The 27,140-nt window shown below is 39.6% G+C and overlaps 4 protein-coding genes across 13 annotated transcripts in view; 2 read left to right on the forward strand and 2 right to left on the reverse strand.

The window, feature by feature from the left end:
• On the reverse strand, window positions 1-14,237 carry cep70 (centrosomal protein 70). Of its 4 annotated transcripts, none has more exons than XM_064310262.1 (18): window positions 14,163-14,237; window positions 10,137-10,159; window positions 9,203-9,302; window positions 7,475-7,598; window positions 6,164-6,344; window positions 5,552-5,727; window positions 5,332-5,391; window positions 5,149-5,242; window positions 4,749-4,837; window positions 4,137-4,208; window positions 3,821-3,914; window positions 3,429-3,527; window positions 2,686-2,850; window positions 2,355-2,507; window positions 1,811-1,979; window positions 1,233-1,359; window positions 731-810; window positions 1-287 (listed from the first exon to the last, which is right to left on the reverse strand). In XM_064310262.1, the coding sequence occupies exons 2-18, from the start codon at window positions 10,143-10,145 to the stop codon at window positions 226-228; spliced, it is 1,854 nt and encodes a 617-aa protein (XP_064166332.1). In that variant the 5' UTR covers window positions 10,146-10,159; window positions 14,163-14,237; the 3' UTR covers window positions 1-225. The 4 variants fall into 4 exon arrangements, with proteins under 4 accessions (XP_064166332.1, XP_064166331.1, XP_064166333.1 ...); XM_064310261.1 differs by lacking the exon at window positions 14,163-14,237 and adding an exon at window positions 10,814-10,970; XM_064310263.1 differs by lacking the exon at window positions 14,163-14,237 and adding an exon at window positions 10,814-10,970 and having other exon boundaries at window positions 10,115-10,159.
• Window positions 11,356-16,073, forward strand: faima (Fas apoptotic inhibitory molecule a). 2 transcript variants are annotated; one of them, XM_064310266.1, is made up of 5 exons: window positions 11,356-11,482; window positions 12,901-13,015; window positions 13,765-13,993; window positions 14,752-14,801; window positions 15,111-16,073. In XM_064310266.1, exons 2-5 carry the CDS (start codon window positions 12,902-12,904, stop codon window positions 15,258-15,260), a joined length of 543 nt encoding a protein of 180 aa, XP_064166336.1. In that variant the 5' UTR covers window positions 11,356-11,482; window position 12,901; the 3' UTR covers window positions 15,261-16,073. The 2 variants fall into 2 exon arrangements, with proteins under 2 accessions (XP_064166336.1, XP_064166335.1); XM_064310265.1 differs by having other exon boundaries at window positions 11,407-11,769.
• Window positions 16,063-24,121, reverse strand: parp9 (poly(ADP-ribose) polymerase family member 9). Of its 6 annotated transcripts, none has more exons than XM_064310256.1 (10): window positions 23,988-24,121; window positions 23,454-23,498; window positions 21,588-22,457; window positions 20,937-21,158; window positions 20,196-20,414; window positions 19,691-19,757; window positions 18,817-19,392; window positions 18,604-18,728; window positions 18,277-18,433; window positions 16,063-17,649 (listed from the first exon to the last, which is right to left on the reverse strand). In XM_064310256.1, the coding sequence occupies exons 3-10, from the start codon at window positions 22,425-22,427 to the stop codon at window positions 17,351-17,353; spliced, it is 2,505 nt and encodes an 834-aa protein (XP_064166326.1). In that variant the 5' UTR covers window positions 22,428-22,457; window positions 23,454-23,498; window positions 23,988-24,121; the 3' UTR covers window positions 16,063-17,350. The 6 variants fall into 6 exon arrangements, with proteins under 6 accessions (XP_064166326.1, XP_064166325.1, XP_064166328.1 ...); XM_064310255.1 differs by having other exon boundaries at window positions 23,983-24,118; XM_064310258.1 differs by lacking the exon at window positions 23,988-24,121 and having other exon boundaries at window positions 18,817-19,371; window positions 23,454-23,596.
• Window positions 24,026-27,140, forward strand: part of parp14rs1 (poly(ADP-ribose) polymerase family member 14-related sequence 1) — a 13,155-nt gene continuing 10,040 nt past the window's right edge. Inside the window, exons 1-3 of the mRNA XM_064310251.1 lie at window positions 24,026-24,206; window positions 24,523-24,623; window positions 24,791-24,818. Of these exons, the coding sequence (XP_064166321.1) occupies window positions 24,026-24,206; window positions 24,523-24,623; window positions 24,791-24,818 (310 nt within the window). The remainder of the gene's footprint in view (window positions 24,207-24,522; window positions 24,624-24,790; window positions 24,819-27,140) is intronic.

The raw sequence follows: 27,140 nt of genomic DNA on the forward strand, positions 1-27,140 counted from the left end.
TAAGGCTTCTGTTGTGATTTATTAACACATTTACATTTTAAAATTTACATTTAAGGGTTTATTTATACCATTAGAAGAGAATCCTAAATGTATTGAGCACAATCATCTAAAAAGTCACATTATTAAAAATGAATTTCTTAAACTCATATTGTTAAAACATTTCTCACATATTATCAAGTGAATGTTCAAAACCAAATATCCACTGGACCACTATTCCGAAAAGAATCAATCTGCTCTTGATTTCAGTTCACACACAGCAGGCACAATGTCATCCAAGTGCTGGACACCTTGAAAAAGCAACAAAAGACAAGGTCATTTTGCACCCTTTACATTAAAAGGGAACCAAATCAGGTTTTGATGGTACAGTAAGTTGATCCATTCACTGATGAAATGGTTTTATTAATGTGCCAATTACAAGATATCAATCATATAGATATTGGCCTATTGTTTTGGAAAAACAAGAGTATTGTATCACAGGGACAGGTACACCCATTCAAAGTAATAGTTACAAATAGCTGTTGACGAGACAAACACACTTGAGTAGGTTAAGATGTTTACTTGGGCACAGATTTTGAGTTTGGCAATCCTTAAAAGCCAAAGGAACATTTTACAAAGCAGTTTCAATGGTATGTAAACACAATGGGATGATTATCATACATGTAAGATGGGTGGAGCCCCATTTTTGTTCTGTATAAAACTGAACCGCAGCGCAGTGTGGAGAAAGCTTCACCTAGATTCTGCAGCAGGTCCTGGACCAACGTGTGGAAAGCAGGAAAGAACTCCTCGTGCTCCTCCAGTTTTAGTATGATGCTAAGGAGTAGATACGTTCTCCGAGATCAAATAACACATGCACCTCACGAGCCTTCGATTCTGCATTTCATTTTTAAAAACAGGCACTAGATGGGCATAATTTAACTCGCATCAGGATTCCCGTCCATACCCATTACACTAATTCATGCGCTCATCAAGCCCTTTTAAGGACCCATCACTCAAATTCAAGGACCCATAAAAAACAGTACTGTAGTTTTACAATAATGCTATATAAAATAAGTCTTAATAATTATCCATTCCAAAAGTGTAACTGAGGCATGTCTGCTGGAAATTACATTTAGTATCAGTACACATTTAGTTCTGTGTCAGAAGAAAGATGTTTCTCAGGCAAAAGGACTCATAACAATTACCTACACTAAAATTCAGATTTCACTGAAGGATTATGAAGGGGATGGTTTTACCTGTCAATGTCACGGGTTCCCAGCAGGCTTTGCAGCTCCTGGCTGATGGTAAGGCTTGTGGAGGAAGAAACCTTTGCCACCTGATTTGCCACCTGATTCACCACCTCACTAGGGGGCGCTCTGTCATCTATGACAATGCAAACACCCTAGTTACAACCATATACACTTCATATGCTTTAGGTAAATGATTTGATCCAAAGTTTTTTAATTTTTTTATTAGTATTTATATTAATATTTTAACACTTATTCACAACTATGAAAATGTATAATGTTTATAAAGTCATTGGTCCAGACCTCATAATTTTACCACCAAAAGGTCATAACTGAGCATGGACTCCAGCAGGGGGGGGAAGGCTTGTCTAAACCATAATTATTGAAGAACTATTTTTTGACAGCCTGGATCATCATGGACAGCCAATAAACTAAATATTTTTACTGATTCTTTCACTTGTCACCTTTTTAGAGAACATTGTAGGGTAGGTATAAAACACCACTCAACCCCCAACTATAACCAACCAGGCAGAATTAACCCAAAAGGGCCTCAGCGTGGGATAATTCCCCGATGATGCGAATCCTACCGAGTTGCAGGATGTCCCGAAGGTTCCTCATGGCATTGGTCATCTCCCCCAGCTTGGAGTAGACCTCGTTCATGCGAGGGTACACCCCGCTGAGGGACCGGACATCAAACAGCTTCTGGAAGTGGGACACCATGGACTTGAGGGAGTTCTTAGTGGGGCTCCGGACCTCCTGAAAAATAACAATAATTGAAAGATAAAAATAGTGTAGCAGGCACCGTCTAGATTATCATAACCCATCATCTGTTTGAGCTCTGCATCATGAAGGAAATGTGCTCTTAGTGTTGTGAAGCTGCATGATCTGCCACTTGAAGGGGATGCTAATCTATTTACCAAGCTATTACCCATAATCCTCACTGTATAATGTCAAGTGCACAGAGGGAGCCACCACAAAATACTGCTGCTATTCATTTCTAAATAACTTCCCGCTTACATTTCTGTGTTCTGCTCACGGCACATAAAATATCCTTTATCTGAAATGATCATTCTATTAACCTAAATGAACTTCCCTGCTTATCGTGTCCTGAGATATGAGTGCTTAAAGTACCTTGGGGTTGCTTTTTTCTGTCTCCTCCAGCAGGGTTTCCACCATCAGCAGAAGCTCCGCCACCCTCACACCATCTGTGGGGGTGACGCTGCCTCCGACTGGCTGCCATGGTAACAACCTCTGCACCAGCTTCTTCAGCGCACAGTGAAGCTCCTTGTAACAGTCAACACCACAAGTGCGCGCAAATTCTAATTCACAAATATAGTAAAATGTACCAATGACACCAAAACTAAAAGTACTATTCGGTTCTGTAGTTCTATAAAGTTGTCTGGGGCCTTCTAGTGCCAAAACTGTCAAGTAAGACATAAATGAATAGCGGTACTCTTCCCACCTTTAGAGAGCATAGCTGCTCTGCCCATATCTCTACAGTTGGGAGCAGCTCCTCAAACTCCGCCCCCTCTGTAGCCTCATTGGGTGAGTTACGGCTGGGCCTCTGCTTGTGCAGCTGCAATGGAGCCCTGGGGCTGCACAGAGTGGTCCTAATGGCGCTGAGAATCTGCCAATAAAACGGAGAAAGTCCTGTTCACCCCGGTACACGGTTTCACATGACGATAGAATGCAGGCTTTTACGGTACTGCAGAGATGTGACATACAACCTTAAAGATTCTAAATGCACAGGATACTGTGCCATTTAAAAATAAACTTTTGGAGATGATACCCGAATTCAAATATATTTAACCAAGGGAAATCTTTCCTTGGATGGCTTAACTTCTTATAAATCAATTGTGAAGGGCTAGGTTTGGTCAGGTATCGATTTAAATCAAATCAGAAACAAAATTTTGGTTTCTCCCATTTCCTTGGCCTTTCAGTTTTGGAGAGGCTCCCATAGCCAGTCCTGCCACTCTGTGGTTGGGTGGGTGCGGTGCACCTCATGGTCAGCCTCAGTATGGTTTTGTAACACATCTATTAAAGTCGTCATCTCCATTTTGGCTTCTTGTCTTCAGCATCTGTCTGTTGTATTTCATTACACTACAAATATGGTCACAGATAAAAACTTTAAAAATGATATTAAGAACAGTAAAATTTTCAACCCTCCTCCCATTCCTGGCGAGAGATGAGGAACTGTCTCCCAACCTTGACGAGCCGAAGAGACGATTCTGCTTGCCGTGCTCGTAATTTCAAGATTGGGACTAGTTGGCTGAGATCCTGGACATCCAGTTCCTTACAGGCACTCTATGACAGCCAGACAAGACACAAAGAGGGAAAACTAAAAAATAAAGACAACCATTCAAAATAAAGAAGGTAGCAGCTACACATTAGGGCGTGTCCAAATCTGAATCCCACATTCGGAAATGCACACTTCGTATACAGACTCCTGAATTTTGCAAATAGTGGTATATGTCACATAAAGACAGAATGTGATATATAGAAATATGTTAGATACAAGATCACGTGCAGCCCACTCCATTAAGGCAAGAGTCAGGGCGATGGGTGTGGGAGTGGATCTATGGGTCAGGCAAGGTCACCTTGAGGTAGGTCCTGCAGACAGGAGGCGGAAGGTGCTCGATGTTCTCCACATCCGTATTTACGTCTCTGCTGGCCTCCTCTACAGTAGCCAACCTGGTGGTGCACAACACCGGAAAAGACCTTTAGCTACTAATATAGACACTGACATATATATCACTATAAATCACCTTTTTTCTGACATTCTCTGTATCGATGCCTTGGACTTGTTATGCAAAGAGCAAAGTCTGGTGGCATGCTGCTTTCAAAGTCTAAATCTGGGCAGGAGATTGGCTGACCACAGGTCCCCAAATGAGAAGGTGAGAGGTCAGGTCTCACTTGTTCTGTTGGACAATTCTTTCCATCCGTTTCAGCTGGTGCTTGCAGGACTTGAGCTCCTTCACAGTGGGCCTGGGGGAACAAGGCCAAACTCAACTCAACTACCACAGAGATACTGTACCTGAGCAAGGACCGATGGACTCTTACTCTTCCTCGTACAGTTCACTCAGTTTACACACTGAAGCAATGCAACTAGTGCCAATGAATACTGCCATGATAAATACTAAAGGAACTGAATCAGTATAATTAATATCGCTGCATACTTTATACTTCCATTTATTCATTCGGAGATTTTAAATGGAACCTTTTGAGTAGTCGTTGAAAAGCAAATGGCACATGGATTTTATAAGTCGCTAATAGTCAACTACGTTTTTACATACCACTCCTTACACTGGCTTTTAAATGTAAGAATGACTATAAAATACATTAGAAAAACAATTTAGCACAGTGAGATGGGTATACTGTTACGAGCAGTCATAAAACACTGGACAAAGGTTACACGGTTATGGTTCTACCATAAATAACTTGGCATCACTAACCTGCACAAGCAATGAAGAAGCATGGCAAGTTCATTACATGCAAGCAACTGAAATATTAGCCGTTAGCATCTACCTGGACTCCAAATCCTGCTTCAGACGCTGGATTTCACCTCTCAGCTCCTCTTTCTGGGCCTTTGTCTCTTTCAGCTGGTCTTGGTAGGACTTGGCAGGACAATTGACAACATTTGAGGTTCCACACAGTTCAGACACTCAAGCTATTTTATGGCAATATTTCCCAGAATAAAAATACCTCAGCTTAAGGAAGTAGTATTGAGCAGCGGAATTTTGAAGAGCTTGTGCTTATTACAACTTCACCGTATTTTAAAAGGCTTAGAAGCTAGAATGAAAATGTTGAATACTTTTCCAAACTTGCACTGAGTACCCTAGAAGTTTGAATTGACAATGCTTTATTGAAAGTCTTTGCCACACCGCGTCGATGCAAAATGCAAGACTTCACTGAGTGAGTGGGCTACCTTCAGTAGTGCTTTTTTAGAAGAAACATCGGAAGCATGGTGCTCCAGCTGCGGGTCAGTCTGGCTTTTTCCTCCAGGGTCTCCTTTTTGTGCCCTATGGGGGCAAGGCGTGTCAGAACTAGAACGCTCAGGCCAATCAGCCAGTCTTGAGGCTTTGGACAAAAATATAACCCATTCACTTACTTCAGTTCTGTACGAAGTTCCTGCATCTGGGCCTCATAGACATCTATAATATCCATCACTCTGTGAGAAAAAATGGATCTATAAGTTTAAGGAAAAGGTCAAATATCTTTACAACCTGCAGATAAATAAAACAACAAATGCACAGAGCATGATATGTGCAATACGCTGCTTCAAAAGGTGGAGTTCCAGCAGTCTGCCCACCGACCATGCCAGTACTCACTGCTGGTCTGTAGGCGAGTTGGCCCGGGCGGACCTTTTACGGATCTGCTGGAAGACTTGGTTCTGCCGGGCCACCCGACGCTCCTCCTCTTTGACGGCAAAGTAGAGCTTCCGCTGAAGCTGAGCGATGACCTCTTTCTCCTCGGTCAGCTTCTGCTCCAGGGCCTGCCGCTGTTTCTACCAGGCAGATGATGTCACACTCTATATCAGGGCCACAGTTGGCTTTCTTCAGTGCTTCAGTTCTTAACACGAGTGACTGATTGACTAAAAAATACTTTTATTCTTTATGACAGGCAGTAATTTCTGACAATGTGGCCTAGGGGGGTAAATAATCGCTGTAAACATGAAGTGTAATTAACTGTAACGAAGAAAAATTAACAGCTTGTTAAAATCCCGGGATTGCAGTTGGAACAAAAACCAACATGCAGTGGTGCCCCACGACCAAGTTTGAGAACCACTGCGCTAAAGAATTCACACTTTCGTCCCTTATACGGAGTAACAAATTAATGGGACTGGTAAATTTTACTGATTTAAGCCGTGGTCCTCAGATTCAATAACAGTGTGATCTTTAGCCCCTATATTTAGGATGGTGATTTAGGATGATATTTAGTACCTCCGCCTCTCTCTTGTCCTGCAGCAGCTGTTTGACCTGGACGTGCTGCTGCGCGGCCTTGCTGATGTAGCTGTCCTCCAGCTCCTGGACCTTGGCCTTCACTTTATCCAGGAGTGCCTGGAGCTCGGAGGCCCTCTGGGCCTGCTGTGCCGCTCGAGCCTGTTGCTGCTGGACCTCCTCCCTGTGTGGAGCATGGAGACACCTGCTGACCCAACCGCCCACAGCAAGGCCAACGCACACCTGGAGCTCAAGATCTGAGTCATTTTATTTCCCATCCCTCGTCTCTCTTACGTTTCTCTTTTTGCTTCCCTCTCTGGAGTTTCTACATGCACTCAGTCCAACAGACTTAGCAGAACATGTCTATTCTACTGTGAGGGTGCATACCTTATGTGCACAACCGTATTTCTCCATCAAGCCACTTCTGATCATAGGAATATGTAAAGTAGAAAATATTTAGTCTCCATGTTCGTAATCTTTTGAAATTCATAAGCACATCCAGGGAATGAGTCACCAGGGATAGTATGAACTTAGTGTACATTATGCATTACATATGCGAGGATGACATTTTACAGTAACCTCTGATAGCATGGCTCTGACCACATTCTATATTCTAACAATTGATTCTGGGCCTGCCGATCCAACCTCAAATCTAATCTCTAAAATTGTGTGGAAAAATACTGCAATTGATTTGTTTCGGTGCTTGGGGGCGGAATGGATCCACACTGACAGGTGGGATCCCTGAGTCATGCATGGGCGGGCTGTGCTCCTCCTCTTCTCAGTGAGTATCATGTGACAGCAGGTGGCTGACACAAGAGTCAGCTCACAGGGGTCTCCTCGCACTCTGAAAACAATAGGCTGATGGAGACCCCAGACATCTGGCCTACAGGGGACAATCTGCATTACTGAATATCAGGGCGGATCACCATCCAGGGAACGAACTGAGTCTGATCTTCTCAGAGTTACAATAACAATAAGAGCTTCACTTGCACTGTTAATTGCATAAGTCTACAGTACTTATGTACATAACAGGTAGTCACGATTAACATCAGGAGAACAGACTATGATTCTTCCCCTCCATACAAAGCAGGGAGCAAGTGCTGCTGAGTAGTTATTAACAGTTTGCTTCATAAGCAAACCGCTTCATAACATATGCTAAAAGTGCAAAAACAAGAGTTATGGACTGTACTGATTGGCTGCCGGACACCCTGTAACTGAGGTAGGTAGGACAGCAGATGAGGGTAACGGTGCAGACATTTCAGTACACGTGTGTGTAAAACACAGGAGAGGACGACAGAGGGAAGACGGCTTTACTTTAACTGGCTGTTGGACTGGATGAGCTCCTGGATCAGGGCTTGTCTGCGTTCAGAATCCGTCACCATCGTCTTCAGCATCAGCCTGATCTCTGTGGCAGCCTTCTTCTCCAGAAGAACCAAATCTGAGAGCCAGTGACAATTGTGAAAGGGTACATACATTTCATTATGATTATAATGATGATGACTATTATTATTATTATTATTATTATTATTAATACTAGTAGTAGTAGCAGTAGTAGTATGGTATTGTTGTTCACAATATTATTGTTTATTACTATTATTATCAATCAAATTAATTGTAAAAACAAGAATATGAAAACCATGAATAATTTTGTCTCACACTAATATATGTTGTTGACTGTCAATTTTTAAAAATCTATATAAAAGCCCCATGAGGTACAGGACTCTCCTTTGGGAGAACCCTATGAATAGAGGGTAGTACATAAGGACTTGACTTAACATTTAGTCATTAATGAAAGCACGTTTAATTACATGAATTATATACAAAAAATTGCATCGGTGTGTGCTCCATACAAAAAAAAATTCATAGCCATGACAACAAGGCATGTGGTGCAATAAAAAAAACATACTCCTCCAACTCCCAGTCATACGTAAAGCAGCACTGAGAATTCATAAGCACTCTGCAGAAATGCAGTAATCAACCTGGTATTGGAACATGAGAGGCAGGGTGGAGGAGAGAGATTATCAAGAGCCAGATGTCCGCCGGTCTTGAGGAGAAATTATTTATCAGACAGAATGAAGAGCTTGAAGGGCACAATGGGATTGGCCACTGTGGCATTATGCGAAAAGGACAGCTCAAGCCACAAAACTTAATAGGTTGCTATGATAACAAAACATAACTTAACAAAGCCACAACCTAATAGTCTGAAAGCTGTAAAAATAAAAACCCTTTCCAATAAATACATGAATAAATTAATAAAAATATTTTTAATGAATGCATTAAAGTTTCTAACCACAGTTTTCTACTGAGAGCAGCAGAGCTTAGAGGGTCTTCAGCTTTAGAATATATTCATGAAACAAACTGTAAGATTAGAACACTAAATTAAATCCATTTTGTTTCAAGCTTTCAAACCCATTTTTAATTTGCAGTATTAAATCTTAAGTGCAAAGATGTCATACAAACACCCACAAGTTGATTTGAAATTCAAATTTACATGTTAGATTGCATTACGTTAAAGTACATTACACCTGTGCACACTACATTTATTTATTTAATTTTTTTTTTTTTACACACAATCAGTTCATACAGCTGGATATTTTACTAAAGCAATTCCGGTAAACCAAATGGCCCACTTTTTCCATTTAAAAACAATATGAATGTATGTTTTGTATTGGGCCAGACAAATATTAGTTGCAATAAAGGATATTTTAGATAAGCAATTTCTGACAACCTGGTGAATTTACAATGGCTGGTATGGGGCAATCAAGGATTTGTGGTTTAAAGCAAAAAATAAATTAAAATTCAAGGAATTCCAAATTAGCTTGCATAACAGAACTTGCATATGCAAATACATCAAAAAGTGAGTGATCCTTAACGGCTAATCCACAAGTCAGCACATAGCCTGAGATTAATTAAACAAAAACCAGCAGTGTTTTGGAAAGATATTTTAAAATGGTACTTGATCAAATGTAGGTTATATGCTTTTGACACTATGTTATAAGGCATTTTAAAAAGATCGTGTTTGTTCAAAAAGCTGTACTGTACCTGCAGGGTTCTTGTTCTCCATTGGATCAGTGAAGTGAACTGGCTTGAAGCCATGGTGCTGGAGGTGTCTGTTCACTGCGTCCCACTCTGTCTGCTCCTGCTGCAGGGATTCAGAAACAAATAACTCTTTTTGCAGCTGCATGACCCAGCATAAGGAAATTTTGGTCTTCAAAATCATAGCCAGATTCGCTACGCTTTAAACCGCATGGATTAACACACGGAAAAGGCAAAGCAAACATGACTTCAGATAAATGCAAGCCATTTCCCCAAACTTTATCTAAGCCAGGTTGACTATCACTTGTCAATACCAACCTGCCACCATTGCCAGCACAAACACGAAAAGTATGCTACATAGCTGAAAATAATAATAACAATAATAATAATAATAGCAAATACAACAAAATATTATAACATCTCAAGTTTAAGATTAAACTGAATGAAAATTTGAATGACATGCTTCATTTTTAGTTTCATTTTAGTGAGAAAAAAAAGATGACAGCCTAATTATGACAGCCCACACTTCCTGAAATGTGTCATGTGGGGACAAGTTTTACCTTGAATTGACTGCAGGTCCACAAATATACGTAGGTATTCTCTCTTGGCTGCATAACACAGTTCACATTCTTCCTGTCCATCTCTCCTGGCTTAGGCCTAAGTCTTCTCAATTAAGACTACTCATTACTTTGAAACTAGAATGCGTTTATGCAGTCATGAAGGATAACAGGTTACTCTTAACATGCCTGGCTACTGCGTGCTCACTCTCCCTACCCTCATTCCTCTAGCTGGGAAAGAGCATCAGGTTTCTGGACGTGCTATTGAAACCTACAGCTGGCTGGGCGGACAAAACAGAAAACATCTATCAATTCAACAATTCAGCCTTAGGTGACCTAGGAAACTAGCAGCCAAAAGTACCAAAACTTTGAGTAAACATTACCTGATCCATGTCTCTTCCTCCACCTGTGGACACAAGAGCTGTTTTAGGCACAAATAGAATGCATTACCCAGCGTTACATTCAGAAAACGTTAGCAAACTCACTCGGATGCAGATGACCTAACGTTTTTGTTACATCTGTTGCCATGTTTTTGTTGCAACATATGTTAATACATAGTTTAGTTAACTGCTGTTAACTATAATTGTACATTGAACTGTCACACTTTACAAATGTGTGTCATTGCATAACATAACAATGTTAACAATGTTAAAAGGTTGCGAACGTCAACGTTAAGATCTATTCGCAAATCGTACAGAACACGCCAATGAGGTCCTGAGAACGATAATAAATTGACTAGTAAAAAAAAAAAGACTAGTTATCGATACAATACACAATTCAATAACCAGATCGATAATCTGTTGTCCTACGAATATCATTTGCCCCATATCTGGTAGTTACAGCTGACCTATCCAACAGATTCAACAGACATTGCTTACGACAACAAAATGCGTGTTAGCTATTTGGTTAGCGAGGTAGCTAATTTAACACGAGAGGAGCAAAGCTACCAATTTATTAGACTAGCAATAAAGCAAAAACTTCATCTAGATAGTTTGAATGGTTTGATTCCTGGTCATAAAAATTCGCCAGATTGTTTGAGTTTCATTGTGCTTATACTTACATGCTAGTTAGCTAGCAATTAACGTCGACCCTTTACTAAAACAGGTTTGAAACCAACATGAGCCGGAAAGTGGATCCTGATTCGTTTGATTTCTACCAATAGGCCTGGGCGACGCTAACTGTCCCGCCTATATTTCCTCTGAGTGGTTGCAAGGTATAATTGATAGGTGCTGAACTAAACAATGGATTTGGAATACAAATTTTACAGACTTGTACTGAAATGTAAAATTTCACAGATAGTATAGACAGATTAAATGTATATTTTCAGGATATAATAGTTACAACGATGCAAAATCTTAGAAAATGTTTGTTGCGAATCTCTGATTGTACTTTTCTTCGACGGTCTGTGGTGTACACGCAGAGAGATCTATATGTGGCCAATCACAGCTATTCAGATTGCTACACAAGGATGAAAAACCCTAGAAAAGCAGAGAATGCTGGATGCATTCAGCCCAAGCAGATTTCAGAAAATATGCGCGAGATCTGTGCAAGCCCTGCGTAAAAACGGTCCGAATTGAGCTGCTGATGCAAATTCGCGTCTAGCAAACGAGGTGACGCTGTAGTGGGTGACGCAGACGGTGTACTCGTGTCTCGCGAGATTTTTTTTAACGTAGTGTTAAGTCGTCGTTGGGCTCGATCCTCTTCAAAAATATTAATAATCAACAACTCTGTGAGTGGTCCAAAACAAACTTTGGTTTAAATGCACTTTGCAGTGCTACGAAGGCGAAGAGAGCATACAATAAATCTTATGGACTTACATTAATGACGAGATATAGAAGTCTTTGCTAGCACGGGTTAACTAGGTCCTCTTTTACCGGTTTCCATAGTGACAGTTTCAGTCGCAGTGACAAATCTTAAACACTAATATGAGATCGTGGGCTCTTTGCCAACTTGATAGTTATTCTTATTTAAACTGAATTAAAAGTGGTATTGGATCTGTCTGCATCAAGCAATCAGGTAAGGCTGCTTTATACGTGATGCAAAGATTATAACGTGACTGTTTTTCTTATAGAAAGCTGGAAATGTAGCTAGGTGGTGTTAAAACTAGTCTTGCTGGCTTTATCTGGTCGAGTAACTTAATAACAAGGATCGTAACGCTAATGACAAGTCATGGTCAACTAACGTTACTAAAATAACACATACTGCATGGCATGGAGTTTTGCATTTTCTGCGAAAGCCCTGTATAAATAGGTGCTAATCCTCTAACTACGGTGATTAATCTGGTTTCATTTCCCACTTGTTTAAAGGGAAATAAGACTTGACACTCACATGTTTACCCAATTCAAGCATATACAATGTAACGTTATAATACGATGGTCATATGGCATCAATATACTGTTTATGCAATGTCAAATGTAGCAGGGCAGCGAAACAGTTATTCTGCGTGTAACGCGACTATTCCTGCCTCCCGCCTAATGTACGCAGAAATAGGCTCCAGCACTCCCCGCAACCCTAACCAGAAATAAGTCGGTATAGATCATGGATGGATGGATTAATAGTTTACTTGCGTTATATTAGTTCTTTCGCACACTTAATAAACAGCCAGCTGTGCACTGTAATAAAACTATGTAGCTATTATAAATCTAGGTACATACATTACAGTTAGTTAATGGAATGAGGGGACAGTTCACTGTCTACTCCTAACTGAAAATAACTAAATATTAATTTCTTAAAAATTGGACTTAATGTTTCTTTTTTGTAGAGAATGATGACCTATTTAGAGTATGTCTTACCAGTCTCTTTAACAGAAAAGGCATTATTCTGTGTCGCACACACAGCGTTTGAATTGCTTGTGACAGTTGGTCCCTATATAGCTAGTGTGATGGCATTAATCCTCTATTAGCACTAATACACTTTGTGCTGAGGGAGCGCACACAGAGCGGATAATGTGTAGCGTGTAACTTGCTCCGGTCCAGAAGTGTCGTCATGCTATATCAATGAATGCAAGTGGCAAGGATCGCTTGTGCTGTGTTACTGTAATGTTGTACAACATCTTTGAAAAAACATGTGAATACAACTGGAATATATTAAGTTACCCCGTGTCTTGTACTACTTCTTTCGGGCATGCAAACACTGCTATCACAACAGGATGTCTGGGGACTTGGTGGGCGTTTGGGAAGTAGCGTTGAGCGATGGCGTTCACAGGATCGAATTTGAGCACGGCACCACTACGGGAAAACGCGTCATTTACATTGATGGAAAGGTAAGCCTCCCTCTTTTTGAGGCTATTGAAGCTGGTTTCTCAGATTGGCACTGTAAGTCTGGTGAATGAAATTTAAACACAATGACCAGGCGACTTATAAGGCACTTAGATGCGAAGTGGAGTCAGCACACTGGGATTTAAAAGAATTACTTGAAAGTCAGTTTTTAGAAAAAATATCATGTTTTTTAAATCCATTTAGAAAATTCCAGGAGGCAAAGTGCAACAAATTAAAACAAGGTGCAAAGCGGAAGGTGGAATAAAGCAAAAAGCAAACGGTTCAGTCCATGCGACTTTCCTCGGTGCAAAAGAACAACATAACAGGCAACAAAGTGCATACTTATAGTGCACGTAATCACAATCATGTGACACAGTCTGACAAAATCAGATTTGTCTTTTGAGACTTTATTTGACCTTTTTATTGTTTTTCTTTCATTTTCCTTATGTTGCCTTTTTATGTTTTTATATCTCAGTGTATTGTTGATTTGATGTCTTTTGATATTTTTGAAAATGTAATTAAAATTATACATTAAAGGCATACTACAGTATGCAAGATTTTTAGCCATACTGTGGTCCTGTGTTTACAATCAAATAGTCTCATTTCACTTCACTGTACATGTGCTTCTTCAATTCCGAAATACAGGCAGAGGGGCACGGATTTGTCAAATCCATGGACTACATTTAGTAACTGTATGTTGTAACATTTGTATGCAAGTATTCAAATGAACTTGTTTATATTTTTTACTTTACAGGAAGTGGTGAGAAGGGACTGGATGTTCAAACTTGTGGGAAAAGAGACTTTCACTGTTGGGGGCACGGAAACCAAAGCAACGATAAACATCGATGCAGTCAGTGGCTTTGCTTACGAATACACCTTGGAGATCAATGGCAAGAGCCTCAAAAAATACATGGAGAACAGAGCCAAAGTCACCAGTACGTGGGTGCTGAACCTTGATGGTGTTGACTGCAGGATAGTTCTAGGTAAGAGATTTGTAGTGCCTGTGATAGCATGGTGTCATGATGAGTGCTTTAACGTGTAGGGACAATCTCACTTCAACCCCCTCCCTTCCGTGCCGTAGTGGCCACCTTGGTGATGTGAGGAAGAATTCAGGATGTATTCTTGTGGGTTGGATTGTTCAGGACCACTTACATTTAAAGGGTTGGATTGACTGAAGCAGTGGGCTCACTGAAGAGGATGTGCCGGCCGGATCATCTTTTGCACATCTGTATGCATACAAATGAAACACAGATCAGCTACAGAAGAATGCGACCTTAGTTTCCTATATTTCTTTTGCATGTTAATAGTTAAACCCTTCAGCCAGGCTAAGGCTGCCATCACAAGTTTTGATACAAGACCACCTTTTCACTTTTACCTAATAATGGCCTTTAATGTATATTGTATGTGTAATAATATAATATATAATATATATATATATATATATTAAAATACACATTATATATTGTTATTGGGGTTATTGACTGTAGCAGTCTGTATAGAAACTAGTCATTTGCAGTCACGATTTACCCATGAGTAATTTGCTTAACCTAAATTGCTTCAGTATATACCCAACTGTATGAATGAATGCTATATAAAAATGCAAAAGCTGTGTAAGTCACTCTGGATACGAGCGTCTGATAAGTACCTATAAACATAGCTCTGAAACACATTGTGGTTATAAAGTCTTCAGCTGCCCTTTTTGCTTGGAGAGCCAATTGAATTTTGCAATCTCTTTTGACAGAGAAAGACACGATGGACATATGGTGCAATGGTCAAAAAATGGAGACTGCGGTAAGCTTTCTGTAGAGTTGCTACCTTCTCAGCTGGTAAACCCAGATGATGGGACACATTAATTTATTAACTGCAACATCTCTGCATTGCCTTGCAAGCATATTCTCAACCATGGCAAATTACTGCCAATTTAAGATGTAGCATTATACACTGCTGTGAAATAAATTCATCATATTCTCCAAAATTTCCACAAATGTATAATGCATTGCACTTTATTCCATTTCCGTAAGGGGAAATATGGGGAAACAACCCTGCATTAGGGCTCTAATTAAAATGGGCCCTGACCCTGTTTTTTTTTTCGGTGCACAGGGCGAGTTTGTGGAGGACGGCACGGAGACGCACTTCACCGTGGCCGACCATGACTGCTGCATCAAGGCCGTGAGCAGCGGGAAGAAACGGGACGGACTGATCCACACCCTGCTGGTGGACGGGGTGGAGGTGACCGAGTCCACCGAGTGAAAAGGACAGGGGTGGCGGTGGCGTCGCAATTCAAACTTCAAGATGTCCCAACATTCAAAAGCATATTCCTCCCAAGAGCAGGCCCGCTGCATTTTACACCAGCAGAAAAGCAAGCTGTATTTATTATTGTTTTTAAAAAAATCAGAAATGTAGTTTATATGTAATTTTATACATGTAGTATGCGTTGAGGGGGAGGAACAGTCGCAGTCGCTGGTAGATTTCATCAGTTGTTTAAATAAGCGTGGGAACGTCAATGTGATGCTAGGAGGGCTCAGCTCCACTTTGAGAAAAGATCCTGTTTGACTCCAAGGATTTGCAAGGTTTTTTTTTTTGTTGCAATAACCAGCATTCCAGAGGAAGTGCACTTTCTGCTGTTACATTATGTGCTGTGAATAGATCCTAGGTCCAGGATGACATGCTTATAGTGGCACTATAAACCTAGTCGAACTCCTAATGGAGGCGTTTCAGTGAAGCCCGTAGCTCAAAGTCACTGCAGCAGTATGTTGCATTTGAACATGAATTTGACAACTCCCTGGTGCAGAGCCAGTGAAATTGAACCACTACTTCACAAATACATTTTCTGTGTCCTTTTATGCTTGTACATTGGCACTATGCGTACTATACAATCTACAAAGTCTGTCATGAAAACATGCCTACTTAGTTGAAAGATTTACAGTCGCCTCAGGGCAATGTTTATGTAACTTATTCTTATGTACTAGATTGTTTGCGTGTCATCTCAGGTCCTGGGAGATACATTCGGTTTCTATATAAAAGACATTACAAAATAAAACATCAACATCTGTGAAAAGTAAACTGACAGTGTGATTTTTATTTTATTTTCAGTACACTGGTTTATGATAAGGGAATTCCTCTACCAATAAGTGGATCACGCCAAAAAGAAATTGTCCAAGGCACATACAGTATTGTTCTCATTGTCAATCTTGTTAATGGGCATGAGTTGCATAATGGTCCTCCAAGTGACTGTATAAGGTACAGTTTAAAAAAGTGGTTTTAAATATATAACCTGACTTAGACAGACATATGGGTACAACAATTTAAGATATTGAAACACAGCAGAAGATAACTTGGTTTGGGGTGGCACTTGCTGCCCCAGTTCCACTGCATTCCTTAAGAAAACTATGCAGCAGTATACCTATAGGTATTTCATGAAAGGATAATGACGCACTAGCTTGTATTTGTAGGGCTGTTAAGCCACTTTGCATATTGCATACTGCTGATTACATTAATGTGTGCTTCTTTGTACAGATATGAAAACTGATGGCTGTTTTCTATATTCAATATTTTCAATTAAAAAGAAGACAGTTGGATAACAGGCTATAATAAAGTTAGTTGACCCACAAATACACATTCTATGTGATTTGATCAAAAAAGGCTATTTGGTACTTAGCTATTTATTTAAAATTTATATATTGATATATGTCAGGACAAGAAAGTCTTTTCACTTACAGGTGTATGATTAAGATGTAATGGCCATATACTGAGGTTTAATTTCATAACCATAAAACCAGGATTGTCTAATTTAATCATTCAGAATATAACCATAAGAGAAATACACTTTACATAGAGCTCTAATTCATTTACCAGAAATCATTTAAATCTATTACAATCATAAGAAGTAATTTCTTGATAAACATAAGAAAAATGTTTTGCAAAATGTTTGCCAACTAGATACATAAAACTATGCAATATGCTAACTTCAGTGAGCCAAGCTCCCATTTCTGATTTATTTCTGAAGGAAAAAAGGAATCCAAAAACAAATAAAACGTCAAATGAAATCATATGCACACAAAACAGTTCTTCCCTAGATACTAAATGTCTTGGAACTTCAATCACTTGTTGTTCCAGGGGTTATTAGGCTGTTGGTTGAGAGGCATTTCTAAAAATTTTAAGTTAAAAAAAAAATAATATCAAGGGTCAACAGTCTATACTATTTTAGATAAACCTGTTTTTCACATTGACCATTTTCAAATTCTATAATTTTTCTCATATTTTTCATTTTGGTCTTCAGCCTGCACACCAAACTCCCTGTTCACTGTATTATTTCACGCTATGCACCACATGCGCCATGTCTACAGGGAAGTACCTTTTTGAACATGTTTTCTGCATGTGAGCAGATACACAGGAAGAGCCTGGTGACTGTTGAAGATGACATGAGTGTCCCTGCCACCGCTTACACTGTCATATCGACAGAGGGGGTCTGAGCCAAGGGCAGGAGGAATGATTAGGTCAGGTGATCCCATGGTGTCCTTCCCTGTCAACACCTGCGCCTGAAAAATGTACATGTACTCCTCGTTTTCCAAGTGCTCTGCCAGCTTCCTCGCTGCAGACGAACTGCCACCGAAATAGATTCCAGCTCCATACTTTTGCTCTAAAACAAAACAAAGGCTAGACTGAAGGAGCATTACATAATAAGAAAACAATAAAAGAATAAACTACTGCAATTTACCTACATAGTTGGAATTTACCTGTGGAAATTGTACTTTGTTACAATGGTGGTTGCAAGCTAGAGGATAGGCTATCAACAAATTGGATATCATATTTCAAAATGATGCCCTGTGTCTTCCTAAATGGTATTAACGAATATTAATAAATTATCTCTCAATGGATAACAAACACACCCAAAGATAATGAACCTGCACTTGTATTCCATTTCGTAAAATAAGTACATTGAAACAATGAATATTTGTACTACTTCTTTGATGCCTAATTGTACTACTTTTTGTATTGCACATAGTAATATATACATGCATACATTTTAAAATAAATGTTAAATCGTATCACCAAATTGGAAGTAATTTTATACATCCTACCCATCATTTATCAGAAGTGCCACACAAATTCTGGGTGATGAGAGAATTCACACTTAGCACTGAAAATATTTGTAACTAACAGCGAACAAGCAGGCAAGAAATATTTCATTTGATCCTATGAATGCTTGCTTCTTAGTCGTTTAAGTGGTTACTGTTAGTGGTTTGTAAAGAGGACCTGGTCGTACCCTTGGGTGGAGAGTACTGCCTCTGGAACCCAACACGGCACACCAGGTCACAGAACTGTGCTGGAACCTGCTGGTACAGGCGCTTGGGTCTGCCGGACACCTGTCTCTCCTTCTGCTGGAAATGATGCTCCAGAAGAGGGTTCTCCACCTTCTCAATCTGTAACGGCAGAGGCATCACCTTATACAGCTGGGTGTTGCTAGAGCTATGATGCATGCAATGTAAATGTCAGGATGCAGACCACTATCATTAATTGATGCTTTAAAATGTACTTTAAAATACAATTTGAAAGAGAAACTAAAAACAATGAGCTAAGTATTGTCACCAACCTTAACGACATCAAGGTCAATAAAGTCTTGATCTGCATAGCCAAGGGCCTTAAGATCTACCACCGTCCTTTGATAAAAGGACCCATTATGGAATTTCAGGTCCATGGGATTGTCTCTATACAAGCCTGGAAAAAAGAACAGGTACAGTTGATTGAGGGGGAACTACAGGACGGACACAGCCTGCACAATACCACAAAACCCACATTCACTTACATTTCCTATCAATATGACAGCCCCTCCCATTGGGATGTTTTGCCTCCATTTTTCTGAGGGAAACCTGGAGATCGCAACCGTCCACTTCAATGGTCAGAGTGTCACATCTTGCAAGGAGGGCCCTTTCCAAAGTGCCAGTTATTTCCGGTTCTTCAAACCCAGGGAATTCAGTGAACCTCCAGCGGACCACGTTGTGCATCATGGCGCTCTCCTCGGTCCGGGCAAATTCCTCCTGGGCCTCACAGCACAAAGCCTCCACCCTCAGCGCAGCCTCCCGCACTCCTAGCTTGGGTCCTGTGATGGTCACCCCAGCTATACCATCCTTAAGGAACTCCCGAATGGACAAATCAAAAGCAGCCTGGAAGTCCTGGAGCTCCGCATGCTCTTTCTGGCCAAAGTACAGGATGTGGTTGTTAAGTATGGTGCATTTATTGGAGGTCAAGTAAACCATTTCAGCAATCCATCTTGCCGCTTCCCTCTGATCTGCTTTGAAGGCACTGCGAAGCTCAATGCATGGTTGTTCTCCAGTGCGAGCCCGGCCACCATCATAGGAGCCTGATGGTACTGGATAGATTTCTAAAAATCAACAATACAATATAAAGCACAATGTCCTGCATTTGGCGAACATAGTGCATACATGGGAGAGTCCTATTCTGCCTGTTTTACAGAATGTAACACAGAATGTAATGTCAGGTTGACACTCAAGGCCATATATAAATGCAGTACAAAGGAAAACAAGGAATCATCTGGATAAAACTATAATTGTGCAAAAACGAAGGTGTTTAATGGAAATAAAGTAACGTTAACCGCTTTAAGAAATCTAAGTGTTGAATATTTAATCAGTACTTACTCTTGCTACTTGCTTTTTACATACCTTTGCTAGCAGTGCTGAATTCGCTGGACTGTTTTCCTTTGTGAAAAGCCATCTCATTTTGAAAAGCCTTTGAACACAAGGTTGGAAAAGTGTTTCTCTTTCAATCTAATTTACATGGGTTGAGTTTGAATTTAGATACAAACGTGATAAAAGGGTTAAAGAGATAAGAATGAAACAAAGATTGCAGGGTAGTCTCAGCTATGGCAATGACATCAAACCACATGCCATCGCCATGTAGAAATACAATGGACCTGACTTGTTTCAATAAATATCAACAACAAAACTTTTTTATAACAAACTTTGTTCAAATAACTAAAAACTCATAGATGTTAACCTGAGTAAGAGTGTCATAAAGAATAAATGCTATTAATGTGTTTTATACAATCCTTTTCCTGCGTGCTTATAAATATACCGTGATCTATCTCGAAATTGAATATCAAGCCTATACCATGACCAAAGCAACTCAGAACTGCAGAATTCAAGAAGTAGTAGAGGGCAATATTACCTTTATTTTCCCCAAATCACTGGGAAACAAAACAAAATAAACATCCAACTTCTGTCCTTTGTGTTGTTTGGCAAAATCTGCAACTTCTCCTATCATTAATTTGGCGACTTCCTCTTTTTTGAAGCCCAGATTACCAGTGCCAATGGCAGGGAAGGAGATGGATGAGTACTTGCCCTTGACTGCCTTGTCCAAGCATTTTCTAACAACTGAACGTAGAATCTAGGAAACAGATTAACAGAGCTTCAATCCTGGATGAACAAGGTTTCAAGCAGCAAAATTAACTCTATCGGGGATGTCAGAATCCGGTCTTGATGGCCTAAGTGCCAGCTGGCCTTGGTGTGTTTCAGCAGTTCACAGCCAACTTTATATCACTGATTCACTCCATACACTTCCAAGTGCCTCAATAAGCTGAGGATTAAAAGGAAATTTACAAAAACCTACAGATGCTATGTCCCCTCAGGATTTGAACTGGACACCCAAGTATTGTGCCCCCTGGAACACTGCAGGTTGTTTGCAGGTCTAATTCTTTTCTCAGCAGATGTACAGAAGAGATGCTCAAAATCAAAAATGGCATGTGGAAATGAGAGCAAACACCCAAAACATTGGCCACTTCCAGACACACTCCCTTTCACACACACAGTACCAATAGGCATCTGCCGTATGACCCAGTTAATGAAAAATAAACAGCTCACGAGTCATGGGATGATTGAATTCATTATTAATTCAAAAAATAAAACTTACCTTAGACCCATTATCTTCTATCACTGCACAAACAGTGTGGTATACACGAAAACAATCAAGATGATGGGAATTGGTTTCAATGACGTCCCCAAACTGACTGGTCAACTGTGATGCGTGTATCTCTTTTTGAATGTTGTTGCCAGCTTTTTTTAATATTGCTCTTGAAACATCTCCTTTAAATAAATTAAGGTCTGGAGATATTGTATTCACAATTACATCCACCTATAAAATAAGTAAAATTAAACATGAAAATACCTGAAATACAATTGCATTCATTTCATTTTACTACATTTACCAGTGATTTCTGAAACCATGTCTTCAGATTTTATATATATATATATATATATATATATATATATATAGAGAGAGAGAGCCTTTTTTGAAGAAATACATTTCAGCAAGAACAGACCAGGAAGGTCTCACATGGCATTCTGTAACTGTTAACTCACTAAAACTGTGCCACAGGTACGATATTTCTCCATACCTATCCTAGGCCTTTGGGCGAACTATTCCTGAATGACTAAGTAGTACTGTATAGTGATTGTATCTATACACGTTTCTGAAATACAAGATAGCCATACTGAATAACTGAAAGTGGGTCAGCATGATTATGAGCGTGTACCCTGACTCTGTGACATGGCATAGGCTTACCTTCTCTTGTTCAATGTGCCCTGTTTTGATATGCATTGTGACACTGCCCATCTGCAATGATGGCAACGCAGCCACACTGGTTCTGACATCCTTAACAGCTCCGCTGTAGGATGCCTTGGATTCCAGAATCTCTCTGAAAGCCTTCTCCATCGCTGAGACTGTAGGCTCATCATGATTGACCAGGCGAACTTCTGAAAGCTGTGAACCGTAGCGGTAATCTTTCACGGTGTTCACAATAACTTCTGCGCAGCGATCGAGAGGGAAATTAAACAGGCCAGAGCTCAGAGCAGGAATGGCAACAGATTGGAAGGATTTTCTTTCTGCCAAATGTAAGATGTTTTCAACTGCACGTTTCAATAAAGGTGATGCGTGCGCAACTTCTTCAGTGTTCGGTCGATAGAAAAGGATCGGACCTACGGCATGAATAATGGCTTTACAGGGGAGGGCCCCAGGTGGTGTGATGGCTACCTCTCCAGTGGCTACCTTTCCAAATTTTTTAACATACTGATTACTCAGCTGCTGGATCTGTGGCCCGCCAGCTTGAGAGAGTGCGCCTGCCAGCCCTGCCCCATGGCTGAGTTGCTCGTTGGCGGCATTGACGACGGCATCCACGCGGTGAGTGGTCAGGTCGTCCTTCCACACAGAGACCTCAGGCCCACCCGACAGAAGCACTGAGCACCGCTTCACCCCGCTCATCTGGGCTGTCCTGCTGTTCTCTATGTTGTGAAGAACGGCGCAGATGCCAAACTTTCTCTGCACAACATTGATCAGAACCTCACCACACTGGGCAAGGAACTGTGCAGTGGCAAGATCAACGGGGATCAACGTACTGTCATTCATGGTCGCCGGCTAAAATACCTGAGGAGAGAACTACAAAGAGCCCTTCTGAAAATGGTACAATGTTAAGAGACTTTTCAATGTTAAAGGGGCGGTTCACCCTAAAATAAAATAAAGCTATATTGTCGCTTACTCAAGAGTGCTATCTATCCATCAAAGTAGTTTTGCTGAGATTTGATGAGTTTTGTATCTGCTGCAGCTAAACCCGGATACAACAGACCTCACCCAACATTTGTGGTGCTCAAAACACCAAGTGGAATTATAGCTTTATTTTGAGTGAACTGCCCCTTTAAATAAATTTACATGTACTCATACTTTCTATATACAGAATGTGTGTGTGTGTAGGCCTATTACTGTATATAAAATGTACATTTGACAGACATTTATATCTAGCCTACTGTATGTGTCACTATACACTATATCAATTTGATTTTATGCGTACAGCACACAGGCAATGTCACAAAGATGCTTACAGCAGATAGAGAAAGAAAACTGGCCAAAACCAGGCCTGAATCCACCGAAAGCAAGCAACTGAACTTTGAATGTCATAATTCAAAATTTAAGTGACACCTACTTTGTGTTCAAATAGTGTTCACGAAAACATTTTAACTGTCACACTACTGCACTACGACTACATAAAACAGTTGGAAACAACAATGGTGTAGCCAGCTGGGGCAGCCCCGACCACAACCCTGGATTTTATTATTATTATTTTTTTTTTTGTTCAGCGCTCATCTTTTTAACAATCAATTTACTCGTTATTAGAAATACGGGGCGGATAGCTCACCTAATACGCGATGACAATCTTTAAGCAATGCTAGAAACGCCCCTGCAATCACTTTTAGTAAACTATAATGATAAGTTACATATGTTAAAGATGTTTATTTATTTATAATTGCGAAAACAAAATAAAAGCGTTCTGCAAATAAGCGACAAGCGATATCCACAAGATTATAGCTGAATATAGCCGTTAGGCTAGCCTAACCATTGATAATATAACTTCTTTTAAGAGAAGTCGAGGGGACTTACCTCGCAGCTACCAACGAATGTCTGCTTTTTGGTAGACTCGTTCTTCTGCAGTTTATTTGACGGTAAAAACAAGTCAGGTAGTTTCCAGGAATCGAAAGTAAAAGAACAGCTATATAAATAACTTCCTTGTTCGTTTGTTTGTCTTCATGGGGTGTTACAAGCATTTCAGAGGTTTTCACTTATCTGATGCATAGGTCACATAGCAAAATGTCTTTGTTGTTATTAAATTAAACTTTTCACTCTGTATGTTCAGCTCTAAAATCGATCCAATAAACACAAAATTGCATACTGTCTCCCAAATACATACAACTATAATTTAATTAGGTAAGCAGTACAAATTATCTAGAAATTGTTGGCTATAGAATATTCCCCTCAGTTTTAACCTATTTTCTAAAAATAGCATGTGTATTGTTAAATATCATGGGCCTATGTGCTAAACTACGTGAGTTAGCCCCGTTCAAATTTTACTGGCAGGAAAGAAGGAAGTGCATTTTTACAGAAAGAAAAGTGAAACTGAACCGTAGACTACCTTACGCGCAAATGTAAAGAGACCGCATTTGAGAAACGGAGCGATGGAAGACTGTTTCCCTTTCCCCCTCTGGGTGGAAGGAGACTGGAACCCGGGTACCCCTAAATTGAAAAACAAGCTTAACATTTACTTCCAGAGTAGAAAGTCTAACGGCGGTGACTGTTTGGTAGAATACGAAGCATCAGATGGACAGAGGGCGGTCGTGCGGTTCAAAACCCAAGAAGGTAAGTGCTCAACGATACAAATGCTCAGCATTCAATTCGACTGCGAATAATCTGTAAAGTCAATTCCTAGGCTTCCCATTAAATGTCATCGACCTGGAGTTTAACATTTATTCTCCGTAATCTCGCAAGGTGTTTTGACAATTTCCCACTGTTTCTAGTTACAATTACTTGGTTAAAACCACGACGTTACCACTCCACCTTTAAAACACTGGTAACCAAGTCTTGGTACATTGATTAATGTCTTTAAAATCTGTTTGTTCATAAAAACGTTTTGACAGCACAGTTACGTATTCGGCTTTCTCTCGCCCATGCGCAGTAAGAAAGAGAGTTCTTGAGAAACAAGGACACGAATTGAAACTTGGGCATGGAGTGCTGAAGCTGATCGTCGGACTGCCGCAATCTGAAGAGAAGTGCAATGTAAGCGTATATTGAATAGTCAACCGCTGGCAATTAACAGTGAATTTGCGTAGCCCACCAATTTCGCTAGTTGTAATCACTGCACAAAATCAAAATAGTAGCCTAATGTTGCCTAAAACAGAACCATGGTATCACAATCAGCAAAATCCTGTTATTTCTTTTGACAGAACTTTCCCGGAACATCAGGTGAAATCTGTGAGTAGGCCTACAGACTGCTTGATTAAAATATTAAACTGTACTGGATGGTTTATCGTATCATGTCGGTGTTGTAGATACCTGACTGACACTGCTATTTAATGATTATATCTGAGCTGTATTGTGTGAACTGTATAAGGAAAGCTCATGGACGGCGAAGAAGTCTCTTAGACTCAGATTATCGACAGAAAAACGTTAACTGTACGTCATAATTATATAGATAACGTCTCAAGCTGTGCACTTCATGAAAAACATGATGCAATTAGCTTTCAAGTGGCTAGAAACAACTTTAGACAACAACAACAAGAAATGGCCTATTAAAGAAACATAATTTGGATTAATGATACTGTTATCACGGAGTGTAGCACAATGGGTAAGGAACTGGGTTTGTAACCGAAAGGTTGCAGGTTCGATTCCCGGGTAAGGATACTGCCGTTGTACCCTTGAGCAAGGTACTTAACCAGAATTGCTTCAGTATATATCCAGCTGTATAAATGGATACAATGTAAAATGCTATGTAAAAAGTTGTGCAAGTCGCTCTGGATAAGAGCATCTGCTAAATGCCTGTAATGTAATTATTCAATAATAATAGTAAACTTTGGTCTTACTCAAACGTAAATGCAGCTTCAGTTTCATGCTTATTCTACACACAAAATTAAAAGTAGTGCTTTTATTTAGACAATTATGAAAACTTTAAAACAATGCCATTGATGGCATATCAGTATTGAACAGTTGCGAATGATCAAAACAGACATTTATCAATAACTACACAAAACAAGCAAGAAAGTAAATAATAGCAAAGTTCTTAGAGCATGCCATCTTGTGCTTAGGCCTGGACAATGTACAAATACTTAAACATTAACTTTTAAGTGACAAACAAATGTCTAAATAAAATCTATACAAAATTAAATTAAATTAGCTGAATGAACCTATTTACAAACAGCCTACCCTATATTAATAAAAGCTTTTTAAATTAGGCTACTGGAGATGGATTCACAAAACTTAAGTAACAGGATAAGTAATTATATTGGATTGAATGTGAAAATTGGGTTTTTAAACAGATGTCTGTCCCTCATATTGGGATCTGGATTCGGTGATCCAATCCTATCTTTAATAGGTCAAAGGCAAAATCAGGATGGTTTTGATGCCAACAATTGATTCAGGCCTGGTTTAGAGAAGTCATGGCCCTTATTGTTAAAGAAACACTGTTCTAACTGGTGAAGATGTGGGGAAATACAGCCATGTTCCTGACAAATTATAAATAGCCAAAATCAAAATAAATAAAAAATAACTAAAATTCAAAACCTTAAAGACAAAAAAGCCTCATGTCACCTGCTATTTTTTTTTACTGCAAGCAAAAGCTATAACTCAGACAATGATTTAATAGCATATGATCATTCTCACAAGTCTGCATTTGAAACTGTATTTTCAATAAATTGCTTGAAAAAACTGAGCAGAGAAATGGGGAGACATTGATTTTTGTCTTTAAAATTCTCTGTATCATATGCTTGTACAAATAAATGTAAGAAATAATTAGTTTTTCCTTGAACAAGCATCCTGTTATTATTTGGTCCAACAGATGGAAACAGAGATTGATTAAATGACTGAAAATCTGGATTTTGAAATCATGATCTCGTGGAATCTGGATGATTTTTAAAATGTGTTGAAAAAACATTTAGATCAAAATCAGTAGGATCAGTCTGATCCTGGATTCTAAAAATTGGTGTGTCATTATCTGGGTAATTGTGATCCAGATTAAAATTTTGAAAAGTTTAACTTTTCTGGCATAAGTGACAAATCGCTTTGTCAACATTTTGAGGCTCACCTATAACCTTATTTAGAGTTAAATTATTTTGCGGCTATATTATAATACTAGACCATTTAAATTAAACATATTTTAATATGTTATTAATATAAAACTACTAAACAACAGCATTTATTTAATATTTTTAATGACTGGCCATAATAACTTGTTAGAACCTCGGCCTAAAACCACTAGTACCTCCCTATCGCACTGTGTGGAGTTGTGATGACAACCAGTAATTAAGGTTCAAAGAAACATGAGGAGAGAGTGTCAGTTTGTGTGTATTTACAGGTAGGCGCTTCACCGTTCCTTAAATCCGTATAATAATGGTTAAAAAATTAATGAATTACCCTGGCAATTAGTTCCTCATCCCGGTGTCAATTACGCAAGCACAGCCTTAGCTGGCTATTTATTGAAGTAATTCAGGTTAAGTGTGCTAGTCAATGGTAAGGCAGTGCCCCATCTGCTAATGGAATCTATTACCTTCGAATGAACCCCTGTGCTATCCCGGAGTCCAC

This window comes from Anguilla rostrata, chromosome 15 (assembly GCF_018555375.3).
Source record: "Anguilla rostrata isolate EN2019 chromosome 15, ASM1855537v3, whole genome shotgun sequence".
Lineage (NCBI taxonomy): Eukaryota > Metazoa > Chordata > Actinopteri > Anguilliformes > Anguillidae > Anguilla > Anguilla rostrata.

Bases quoted from the DNA above. Each gene is read 5' to 3' on its own strand.
- cep70 (XM_064310260.1), bottom strand. From the start codon at position 10,281: ATGGCAACAGATGTAACAAAAACGTTAGGTCATCTGCATCCGA. The intron at 7,599-9,202 runs GTACAGTACAGC...ACTGGCTCTCAG, and splicing joins GGAGAACAAGAACCCTGCAG to ATTTGGTTCTTCTGGAGAAG. The intron at 5,243-5,331 runs GTAAGTGAATGG...TTGCCCCCATAG, and splicing joins GAACTTCGTACAGAACTGAA to GGCACAAAAAGGAGACCCTG.
- faima (XM_064310266.1), top strand. From the start codon at position 12,902: ATGTCTGGGGACTTGGTGGGCGTTTGGGAAGTAGCGTTGAGCGATGGC. The intron at 13,016-13,764 runs GTAAGCCTCCCT...TTTACTTTACAG, and splicing joins TCATTTACATTGATGGAAAG to GAAGTGGTGAGAAGGGACTG. The intron at 13,994-14,751 runs GTAAGAGATTTG...CTCTTTTGACAG, and splicing joins TGACTGCAGGATAGTTCTAG to AGAAAGACACGATGGACATA.
- parp9 (XM_064310256.1), bottom strand. From the start codon at position 22,427: ATGAATGACAGTACGTTGATCCCCGTTGATCTTGCCACTGCACAGTTC. The intron at 18,729-18,816 runs GTAAGTGAATGT...TCTTTTTTCCAG, and splicing joins CTGTCATATTGATAGGAAAT to GCTTGTATAGAGACAATCCC. The intron at 17,650-18,276 runs GTACGACCAGGT...GTTTTGTTTTAG, and splicing joins GCAGTACTCTCCACCCAAGG to AGCAAAAGTATGGAGCTGGA.